General features: G+C 42.6%; 1 protein-coding gene across 4 annotated transcripts in view; it reads right to left on the bottom strand.

The window, feature by feature from the left end:
• Window positions 1-11,846, bottom strand: part of AMFR (autocrine motility factor receptor) — a 43,979-nt gene extending 32,133 nt beyond the window's left edge. For 3 of the 4 annotated variants that reach the window (XM_049622037.1, XM_049622038.1, XM_049622040.1), the window contains exons 1-2: window positions 11,478-11,846; window positions 2,563-2,655 (exon numbers count right to left, since the gene is read on the bottom strand). In XM_049622037.1, the coding sequence (XP_049477994.1) occupies window positions 2,563-2,655; window positions 11,478-11,732 (348 nt within the window). In that variant the 5' untranslated portion in view covers window positions 11,733-11,846. Of the gene's footprint in view, window positions 1-2,562; window positions 2,656-11,295; window positions 11,350-11,477 lie in introns of those variants that run through there. The other variant, XM_049622039.1, reaches the window with a different exon arrangement.
• Window positions 11,847-11,852: the final 6 nt, after the last annotated feature.

An 11,852-nucleotide genomic window follows, 5' to 3' on the forward strand; every position in this document is an offset into this window, starting at 1 on the left:
TACTTTTGAGAACTTTTACACACTGTACTCTATACATTTGCACAGAGAACAATTGGAACTAGGAATCTTTGGTGAAGGCTTGTTTTCAGATCTGGCACAGGTAAAGTACAAGGTGAACCCAGGACATCTTATGCTGGGTTTTGAATCTTCACCCCACCATCTATCTGCTGTGCAATTTTGGACAAGTCACTTAACATTCCAGTGCTTTGGTCTCCCCATCCGTAAGATGAGCCTTATTACTCCGGGATCACAGAATTGTGGGAGGAACTAAACATGTGTACTGTGCTTGGACATGTGCCACGGTAGGCTTTTAAAAAAATTCCTTGTTCTAAACCTCCATCCATTTTTACCCCATCTTCAATATTCAGTGTCTTTGCCTCTAACATGACTATTTATTGAGCGGCCTTGAACCACCTACAGAGCAAACCTGTGTCAGTTCTGCAGAGTTCTAACTCAAACTGGTGCCTGATAAACGCCCCTGGATGACATTCGTCAAAAAATAAGTCGTCACAGTGGTGAGAACACCATAATGGCATAATGTGTATAGAGATTTTGAATCACTGTGTTGTACACCTGAAACTAATGTAACATCGTGTGTCACCTATATTCGAAGTTTTAAATAAGTAAATAAATGAAATGAAAGATGTGATGTCTACCGAAAAACTGAAAGTACAGTAACAAATGTGTTCATTACCTCTAGGAATTGTAAAAGTCTCTGTAATGCTCCAAGGTTATGCTTTCTGTAAATTTTGAACTGATATTTAACATTTTAGAAAAACGAAAACTATAGATCAGGTCCACTGGTGCCAGGTGAGTCCACCAGCATTCAGACGGCTTGCCTGGGCCTGACCAATTTCTGGCCTGCAAGTCAAAAGTTTTTCTTGAAAAAGAAAGAAGCATCAGGGCGCCTGGGTGACTCAGTCAGTTAAGTATCCAACTTTGGCTCAGGTCCCATCGTTCATGAATTCGAGTCCCACATCAGGCTCTCTGCTGTGAGCACAGAGCCTGCTTCAGATCCTCTGCCCACCTCTCTCTCTCTCTGCCCCTCCCTTGTTAGTGCTCACTCTCTCTCTCTCTAAACATTTAAGAAAGAAAGAAAGAAAGAAAGAAAGAAAGAAAGAAAGAAAGAAAGAAAGAAAGAAGAAAGAAAGAAAAGAAAGAGAGGGAGGGAGGGAGGGAAGGAGGGAGGGAAAAAAGAAAGAGGCATCAAAAGGAGCTTTTCGTATCCCACCAAAGAAATGACAATCTATTGATGCCATTTGGGAGACCTCTGGAGTTGATATTTTGGAGAAAGTGCTCAATACTCACTAATGAAAACTCTCTGGGAGAACAAACAGTCCTGCTCGTAACAGCATCCAAGGCCTCAACCACACAGTTACCTCATTTCAGCTCTGAACTAGGACCTCAGCCGACTTGATAATAGAGGACTTGGGTTGAAAGGGTAAAGAGTGAGACCAATATAGGTTCATGCAGCAGCTTCCTGTGTCTTATCACCAGAGAAAGATAAAGTAAAACATAGTTCTGTTTGTATGGTGTTGTGTTAAGGCCAGTTCTAAATTCTTATTTTAAAACACACCATTCTACATTCTACACTAAAATCCTTGGGGGACTGCCAATCTGTCCAGTACGCTTGTGGCACATTCTTTATCCGAAGCACGTCCTGTTCCTATACATGCATATTCTGGGAGTAATGCTCCAATGCCAGACCACCCCACCTGAAACGAGAACAAGCCACCTAATTGTCTGCTCCTGGAACGATGAATCTTAATTTACTTTTCCAAAGGGAATAACTTAAATCTCTCAGTAAATCCCTTTGGAAAGGAACTTCTATCCTAAAGAGTGGTATTCACTACTATTCAAACTAAAATAAATCTATGCTTCCTTTCACACTACATTCATGAAAGTTATGGGGGGGAAAGCTGTAAAGAACAATACCAGGACAATTTGGCTACAAATTGAATATGGACTGCGGATTACAGAAAGTATTTTATCGGTGCTAAGTTTCCTGATTTTGGTCACTGTGCTATGGTCACATAAGAAAATGTCCTTGCTCTTGTGAAGTACATAGTGAAGCATCTGGGGATACAGGGGGATGATGTCCACAACTTACGTTCAAATGGATCAGAAAAAAAAACATTTAATATAAATAAAAGGTGAATGTTAAAGCAAATGGGACAGAACATTGGCAACCGTGAATCTGGATACAGGTGTATAGAAGTGCTTCAGAGTATTCAAGCAACCTTTCTGTAAGTTTAAAATTATACCAAACACTGGGGCACCTGGGTGGCTCAGACGGTTGAGCATCCAACTTTGGCTCAGGTCATGATCTCACAGTTTATGAGTTTGAGCCCCGCATCAGGCTCTGTGCTGACAGTTCAGAACCTGGAGCCTGCTTCGGATTCTGTGTCTCCCTCTCTCTCTGCCCCTCCCCTGCTTGCACTCTGTCTCGCTCTCAAAAATAAATAAACATTTTTAAAAAATTAAAATTATACCAAACACAAAGTTAACAAAAAAAAAAAAAAAATCTGGTCACTAGAATCCATCCTTGCCATTTGGACTTACCTGTCTCTCACTCACTCGAAGAGGGCCAAACACAATACACTGGATTAGTTTAGCCACCAACATCAAAACACAGCAAGCAGTATTTACTAGAACCTGTACACAAACCAAAGAAAGAAAGTTTATTTCCTCCTGCTAAAAAATAAAAACAGCTCTAAAGATTTTGTATTCGGAAGTCAGCAATCATTTCCAATGACTGAGCCTCTCCAGTTCCCTACCAACACAAGTAATATTTGAAGGGGCACACTTGTAGGGGTGGTGGGAGTAGAGAAAAGGAATGGGGAGGAGAGACACCAGCTTAGCAGCCAATTCACAGAGCCCTGTCCCAATATACCATCCAGCAGGCCACCTTCCCCTTCAGTCTTTACTGAACTGTGTGTGGTAAACTTTGTACTGAATGCATAAAACTATATGCACCTTGTAAGCCATACGTATTGCCTAGGTACCTCACTTCCCACATTAAGATTTTGAAGAAAACTTTGCTAGAAATGGAAGTTATCATAAACTAAAATCCAGCACCTACATAGCTTGCTCTGCCCTGCAGAAAGGAATAGCAAGTGAGGAGGAGAGGGTTGATAGTCACATAAGAATCACAAGACCATAAAAAATAGAGAACTCATATATATATGTACATATGTACGTATATATGTATTTTAATGTACTACAATGGGATAATCTGCCAACCAAAAGATAAATGTTCCCCATGCTTGGTGTTGGCCTTCAAGTAAAGGTTCTGGGGGCATCAGAGGGAAATGGAATAGAGAAACCAGGAAGAAGGAAGAAGGAAACTAGCAAGGGGGTGTGAGAACTGGAAGGCAACCAAGAGACACCAATGCAAAACCAAGGCCTTCTTCAACAGGAGGTGAGAAATCTTCTCTTTTCTTAGGTAATTAAGAGAATGGATATCCCTACACCTAAACAAGAAATCTAATGCTCACAAAATGAAAGAGTTGGCTGCCCTTGACCAAGAGGCTAGGGGGGGCACATCTCACCACTGATGCTCAAATGATTTTTAAAACTCTGCATGACCCCAAAAGCCAAAGGGACCTTGATAAAGACAGTAAACATGACTTTTATTGAGAAATGAAATTAATGGAATAGATGGAAATGAATGGAAATTAACCCCAAATCCATGTAAAGACTGCTTCAAGCTTTGATTCATTAAGCTTATAGGAAGGTGGCCATATTCTTCCTGGGTCATTCTTCCCTCTTCTTTTAAAAGAAGCAAATGATACTATGGAACTTAAAAAAAAAAAAAAAAAAAAAAAAAAAAGATGACAGAAGAAGTAATATAAAAAAACAAGCTCCTTAAGATCTCTTCAGGTTCCCCTTAGTATTTCACACCATCTACCCCTCTGGGAGAACATACGTAATGGCAGTCCTGATTCATTACAAAAACGTTAAATTATGTTTAGTCCTATTCTGCCTGTCTAATGGGGCAAGGAAATGTGTGATATATTTTTAAAGAACTGAAAAAAAAAATAGTTTGGCTGAAAAAAGAAACTATTCTGGTAATTAAATCCTTCAAATAACCAGGAAAAATAATTAGTTATCCAAAACATCCTATATCCCTAACTTGTGACTCCAGTGGAACAGCCCTATTCCAAACGGTCCAACAAATAGCTTAGGATACTAATTTGCAAGGAGATGAAATAGATATCAAAAAGATCACTATCATTGTACTCTAAACCAGTCAATGGGAAGCTTGGTCATGTTAATTTTAAAAAACTTCATAAGACAAAGCAACCATAACCCTTCAAGCCACATCTCCTAGCTGAGCAGAATTTTTTTTTGTTTTTAAAGTAAACTCTGCCCCCACTGCGGGGCTAGAACTCATGACCCTGGGATCAAGAGTCACATGCTCATTGACTGAGCCAGCCAGGCGCCCCTGAAAAGAATTTTTTAAATCAGCCAAACATCCATCCCCCAACCTAATTATAACACAATTTTTAAAAAGAATTCTTGCTGGTTTTGCAGGTGGGCATAGCAAATAAAGAAATGACTCCACACATTTAGCACCTACTTGTTCAAGGCACGTGGGACGTTAAGAGAAATGAGAGAGCTCTGCACCCTGCATTAAAAGAGCTTTTAGAATCTGCAGGACACAGAACTTGGTAAGCATCTAACACACCAAGCAGGCTGCAGGGAGAGCCTTCAGTGCAGGAGAAGAAAGTAAATTGAGGGCCACGTAATCATCGCTCTATCCAAAAGCACACTCTAGCACATCTTGGGTTGCAAAACAAAAAATAAAGTATTATTTACTATTTCTGTTACATTTCTTCAGGTTCAAAAATACAGTTCAAAAAATTAGCATCATTTTTTTTAAAAAGTGCGTCTGTCATAATCCCATCACTCATAGATAATCATGTCTTACTTAAATTTCAATGGAAGATTTAAAAATTAGCCAGGGTAAAAAGGAAAAAAGGCTTGAGAAAATACACGGATATTAGAAAGGGAATTTATGTAAAAAGAAAGAGCTAATCTTTTGTGACCTTTATATGAAAGCCAGGCTACACAGAATTGGAAGCAACTAAAAATTATTTTAAGATGATGAACGAAGTATTTTCAAAAACACCTTAACAATTATTAGTAACTATTTATTCTTTGTCTATTTATAGAAAAATTACTTAATATATAATAAATTCTCAACTTTAAAACTGATTAAGCCTTGGGGCGCCTAGGTGGCTCAGGTCATGATCTCACGGTTCGTGGGTTCGAGCCCTGTGTCGGGCTCTGTGCTGACAGCTCAGAGCCTGGAGCCTGCTTTGGATTCTGTGTCTCCCTCTCTGCCCCTCCCCTGCTTGCACTCTCTCTACCTCTCTCAAAAGTAAATAATAAACATTAAAAAAAAATAACAATAAAAAAATAAAATTGACAAAGCCTTGAAAATGTGCAAATACAGAAAGCAACCTAATTGTAGCATTCTCCACTTAAAAGCAAATCCCACCAACTATACTTCAATTAAAAAAAAATCACCTGCCCACAAAAAAATTTTTTTTACCATGCTTCTGTGTGTGAGCATTTGCTAAACTGCACACTGTATAAAATCATTTGTTCCTGGGCCTCTGAAAGGAGACAAAGATAAAGAAATGGCAATTTCTTTCTATTGGGGATAAGTGGTATTTTCTAACTAAAATAAAGTATGGCATTCTAAAAAATTAAATCAATACATTAAAGCAAATCCCAAATCAGATCCCATTAGGTCACCAGCAATATTCTTACAGAAACACTTTAGCCCAGATGTAAATCCACAGAACCAGGACAAACCTTCTCACCTCCAATAATCAAAACGAGGCTCACCTCTAGCAAGCCCAGTCTGAACCCCTTTATCCACACAGACCACAGTAAAAGTACTAACTTCATTTTATTTGTTCTGTGCAGCTAGTTTTTCCTTGAAGGCAGAATCCAAACTTGACTGTAAGGATAAAGGGTTCACTGGAGCACTGTTGACTGACAGCAGAAAAATGGAACACAATTAAATGTCCATCAGAGAGACAAGTTCAATAAACTGAAAGAGGCATTTGGTGGAATACAATGAAGCCAGGAAAACTGGCTCAGCAGCTTTTTATTTACGGGTACCCTATGGAACCTTCAAGATCACTTGCTTACTGAGAAAAAAGCAAGGTGTAGAAAAACTATTATATGCTTGCCTGTATGCAAAAGAGAAAGCATGTGCATACAGACACGCATACGCACTTGTATAACTGCAGATGTGCACTGTGCCAAGGACTTAATCACCTGGGTGTTTCTCGGTCCTCTACTTAACACTAGCACTAATTACAAGAAAGTGGTAATGGCCACTTCTGGGAAAGGGAAGCAGAAGATTTACTTTTCACTGTACATCACTTGTGTACCTTTTGACTTCTGTACCATGATCATGTATTATTTTTTTAATTGATTTTTCTAAAGTTTAGAGTCTATTAAACTTTCTGACCAGTTCTGAAATTCCACATTTATTTTCTCATCATACGATGGGAGACTGAGCAAATGGGGTGGCCTCAATTATCTTGTTACATGGGTATTTCTACTATATTAAAATGCTTCAGAAATGTTTCTCGTATCTACAGCAATGTAAAAACTTTAAATAATGTTCTTTAAGTCCTCACCAAACTTCTTTATTTTGTATCTAGTCTACACAAAATAAGTTTTGTGTGTTCCTGAACAGTCTACAACAGAAAATGTCAAGGCAGTAGTGACCCGAGGAACACCTATTTAATCAGGCTTAATGTAATTCCTCTTAAGGCCCCATAAGAAAATTCCCCTCCCACAGTGGTTCTGCTATGCTACTTGAGAACAACAGAAACGAAATTACAAGACAGTGTGCCCTGAGAGGAAAAGAGAAGAAAGCAATAGCAAACAGATTAGCCGTGTTTATCACTGTGTAATTCTGGAGGTATTTTTGATCCTATAAAAATGCTGGCCACCAATGGGGTGTTATTTATAAGCTTGTGATAAAATGTAGTTAAACTACCAGGAACGGTCTCCAGGCCAGGATCAATATGGTGTTTCTTAGTCTCCTACTTAACACCAGTACTAACCACCACCCCCACACACCATTTGTCTGTCTCTTCTCTATAAGGACAAGTGGAATATGTTCTCTCTCTGAAGGCTCTCCATGACCAGTATAAAATTCGACAAAATGCAAAGATGCATACTCCCCCTTTATTACACGGATGATCATGCTCTTCTTTTCACAATGTCGGGGCAATAAGTGAGTTTATTTATACTCATCATGCACGTAGCAAGCAATCAAATCATCTCTTTCTCCTCCTCACCCTGAGAATCTTTTCTATATTTCTAAGTTGTTTATCTAGGCTTATATCCTCTTGTCTAGAAGTGTAGTCTTTCTCTCTAGCTGCCCCAACATTTCTAAAGCTAACATTTTTCTCCAAACTTCTTTGGAATATTCAACTCATAAAGACTCAAATCTAATAAATTACTTTCAGTTCTGGAGTTTCATAATTATATGAAGATGAACTCTTTAAAGCAGGAGTCAGCAACTTTTTCTCTAATGGGCTATCAGATAATAAATATTTTAGGCTTGGTAGGCCACATGCTCTCTGTCACATACTCTTCCCCTCTAAAAAAAAAAAAAAAAAAAAAAAACAACTTAAAAAAATATAAAAACCATCAGGGGCACCTAGGTGGCTCTGTCGGTTAAGCAACCGGCTCTTGATTTCAGCTCAGCTCATGATCTCATGGTTCATGAGGTGGAGCCCTGCATTGGGCTCTGCAACTGCCTACACAAGGCCTGCCTGGGATTCTCTGTCTTCCTCTCTCTGTCCCTCCCACGTGCTCCCCCACTCTCTCTCCCTCTCTCTCAAAAACAAATAAAAACTAAAATAAATAAATAAATAAAACAAAAATATAAAAATCATCATTAGCTAATAGACTTGTAGAAAATGGGCCAGGCCAAATAGGCCACTGGAGTTTGCCCATCCCTGATCATAGCGGTCAGGTCACTTTTCTCCATTTTCATTTTTTTGGTGATTTTTTTTTTCCCCTAGAGACTTCTATTTAAATTATTTGATTTGCATACAACTAACTCAGAACTTTAACACTTATTTTGTATTTCCATTTCTCCATTCTACCATGTCCTGCTCGTATAATTTTAGAAGCAGATCTGTAAAAAAAAAAAAAAAAAAAAAAACAGGAAGGAGATACAATGAAAATAACAAGAATAAAGAAGGGGAAAAGCCAAAAACACCTGTACAATTCAAAACAATAACAGAATGGATCAATAAGGGAAGTGACATCTGAAAAGTGTAAAATAAGCCTAGAAATAAATAATGAAACCTAATCTCAAATGAAACTTTAGAACGAAAGTTCTAGAAAGACATGTGGAAACAAGTGATCCCATCATCCCTAGGATTTGCCAGGGTAAGAACCCTGGAGCCTCCCCTTGAAACAGTTATGCTCACCCCAGAGGGCCACCTGGAGATACCCCCCTTGGGGGAGGCCATCTCCTGGCCTCTTCCCATTCTACATGACTTGGTCCTCACCACTGCTGCCACAGGTCACTCCTGAGAAAATCACCTCATCATGCCAGCCCCTCATCCCCTCCACCCCCACTTAAACCCTATGGCCCACAAAATAATGTCCATACTCCTTAACAGAGCTGTCAAGGTTTACATAATCTGACCTTGACCCCACATCCTATTCTCCCTAATCCATTTCTCAACCATTAGTGTGCCTAAAATCACCTGGAACATTAATCAAAATGAAGACTCCAAGGTTCTGCCCTTCCCCCTGAATCAATCCCTAGAGAGAATCTGAGAAACTGTATCTCACTGTACCAGGTTGCCAGAAACTGTACCAGGTTGCCAGAGGCCCACAGGTCCACACTTTGAGAAATACATGTTTAAACTTTAGAGGGGTTGGTCACTTCGCCCACCTCCTGTGACTCCTGGGTGTCCCCTTTACTTTCCCAAACTCACTCTTAATCATAATGGAGTTTTAATTTAAGAGCCCAGTTTATGGGCTGCTCTGCATAGGCCGCGCACTACCTTTCATTCGCTGTCTGAGCTTCACGGGCTCTTTTCTCTACTTGGAACACACACCACTACTTGCTCAGATCCTTCTCACCTCCCGAGGCTGGGTTCAAACACCATCTTCCACGCATCCTTCCCCTAGGCATCACGTTCTCCTTCCCCCAGACTCTGCCATATCTTCTTTATATATCTACTATCACTCATCAAATTTTGCTTTATTTGTATACGGATTGCTTTGAGGGAAGGGGGAAAGGGCTCACAGCTATGCCTTCCAGAGTGCCCAAAAATGGTACCACTGAAAGGTTTTGAGCTGAGTTTGTTAATCAAAAACGCCCTGAGATGCTATCAGACCTATACTGATTTAAATGGTGCTCACAAAGAGAAGTTTTAGAGATTCCAATAAGCCAAACAGCAGCTAACAGGATTTGCAAACTGGCAGAAAGATCAGTTTTTGTTTTGTCTTGCTTGGTTTTTAAAAAAATGAATCTGAATGTCTTTGGGCAGGACCAAGGCCCCACCGAATATTCACTCAACAATGCTGTCAGGCCAAGGAAGCAGGCCTTTGAAGACTGTGAGTCCTGCTCAGCTACTATGCAATGGGTGATGAGGAAAACTCATAGGGGGTCTGAGAAACCAAGGAAGACCAGCATCAAAGTGTGAAAACCATGAGGAAAGATGTTAGAAGAACAGTAGGAAGATCAACTGAAAAAGGGAAAAAAATCATCAGATTAGGAAGGAATGATAAATCTGCTTTAGGTAAGACCTCTAATGAAAAAGATGGGGGAAAATGGCTATGTTCGTACAAGAAATAATTTCTGTGGGAAAATCAACAGGCTTTATGCAATGTTTAATGAAGAGGTGTTAACCTTGGAATTTGAACACAGGTTTTGTAAAAACAAAATCTCCTGGGGGGCAAAAAATCGTTAAACAATGCTAGTAGCTGCTATATTCTACAGTGGTTCCTTCTTATTTATGTCTTTTATATCGAAGACTGCATTGTAATCTTGACATTTGCCAGAAGTACTCTTGACATCGATTTAAGTTGTTTACCTGCTAACTCAAACGAAAAAAATAGATCTGAGATAAGACAAGAGACGGGAGTTGGGTTCTTTCTCGTCTCCCTTCTTCTCTACTGTTTACACAGTACCCACCTCAGGTACACAGCAGTGAAAGAAGAAAACGTCACCCTTCACTGCCTTCTACTAATCTCTTCATCAGAAGGACCAAGAGACGTAATCCACAGCCCCCCGAGTTCATAAATCCCACTGCTTCCTGATGAAGCACAAAGGGATTAATTATAACAAATGAGTTGTAGATCATTCTCTATCCTTGGAATATTAATCTTGGTCATTTACAGCCTACTCTTAACCCCAAATGGGAACTGCAGAAGACAAGCCCCAAGACACCACAGCAAACCCAAGTGACAGACTTAAATCCTGGAGCAACTTTTCTGATCACTGTGTGTGTACATACATGGCATTCAAGGCCAAGGTGGAAGCGAAGTTCTTTAGTCAAAATACTGTTGATCTGCCCAGCCTGAAATTATCTGTCCTAACAAGCGAAACCAGCACTTATGGCTCGTAGGTGCTGCTTATCTTGCATTGACAGACAAACTGAAAACCCTGTTGTAACATGGATCACTAAATGGACAGATCCGGAGTGAAAACGATGAGCCTGCTCTTGACTCCGAATGTTTTACTGCCCTCACACATCAAAGGAAACCGTCACGACTCATCAGGTAAAAGCAACAGGAAAGGAAGCACGGTTTGTGTGTGTGTGTGTGTGTGTTTGACCCAAACAGGACAATCACATCCTAAACGGCCAAAACGAGAAAAGTTGTGGGAGCCGGCCTCCCTCCTGAAAGAAAGGTCCCAGCACACCCAAATGCGTACAGCTGTCCCAAAGCCAACATCTGATTCGCCTCGGCCCCCTCCTCTTTACTGGAAACCCGCTAACAACACTCCGTGCCGACCGAGTCAGAAAAGCCTTTCAACTTCCCTCCACAATTCACTGGCCCACTGGGGTAACCGGCTGCTGGAGGGCTTCGAGTTTCCGTCCCGGGGTCCCTCAGTCACTCCCCCCCGTCCCAGCACCTCGCCCCTTCCCCTCCTCCGGCTGGACCGCGCGCCCTCGCGCCCTCCGCACCTCCCCGAGCCCCGTCCTCTAGCCTCTCTCGGGTCGCCCCGGCTCTCGCGCGGGCTGATCTCTCCGCGTCCCCCACCCCCACCCCGGGCCACCTCAGCACCTCAGCCTCCCGGAGGGCGGCAAGCTGGCGGGAGGGCCCCGCCCCCCCAGGCCGCGCACCCCGGGCCCCAGGGAGGCGACCCCGGCCCAGCCACGCCCCCCCCGGCACATAATGGGTGACATGGCGCCCCTCCCCCCGCCCGCTCCCCCCCCCCCCGCGGCGGCCCGGGCAGCTTCGCTCACCCACACGAACAGGCTGTCCGAGAGCAGGTACTGGGCCACGTCGCGGGCCCGGGGGCCGCCGGCGCTGGGCCCGGCGGGCGCGGCCGCCTCCGTCTGCACCGGGGCCGTTGGCGACTCGGGCTCCCCGGGCCGGGCCTCGGGCTGGCTGAGGGCGCGGTAGGCGCTGACGATGGTGCCGAGCAAGGCCAGGCCGCTGAGGCCCGTGTAGGTGCGGAGGCTGGGCCAAGGGAAGCGCTCCAGGAAGAGCAGCGGCATGGCGGCAGCGGCGGCCTCCAGGCCCCAGGCCTCCCCGCGCTGCGGCCGGGCTCCCGCGGCGGCCTCGCGAACGGTGCCCTCGGGCTCTGGCGTCGCCGCAGCCGCCGCCGCCGCCGCCGC

The sequence above is a fragment of the Panthera uncia genome (genome assembly GCF_023721935.1).
Source record: "Panthera uncia isolate 11264 chromosome E2 unlocalized genomic scaffold, Puncia_PCG_1.0 HiC_scaffold_19, whole genome shotgun sequence".
NCBI classification, from domain to species: Eukaryota; Metazoa; Chordata; class Mammalia; order Carnivora; family Felidae; genus Panthera; species Panthera uncia.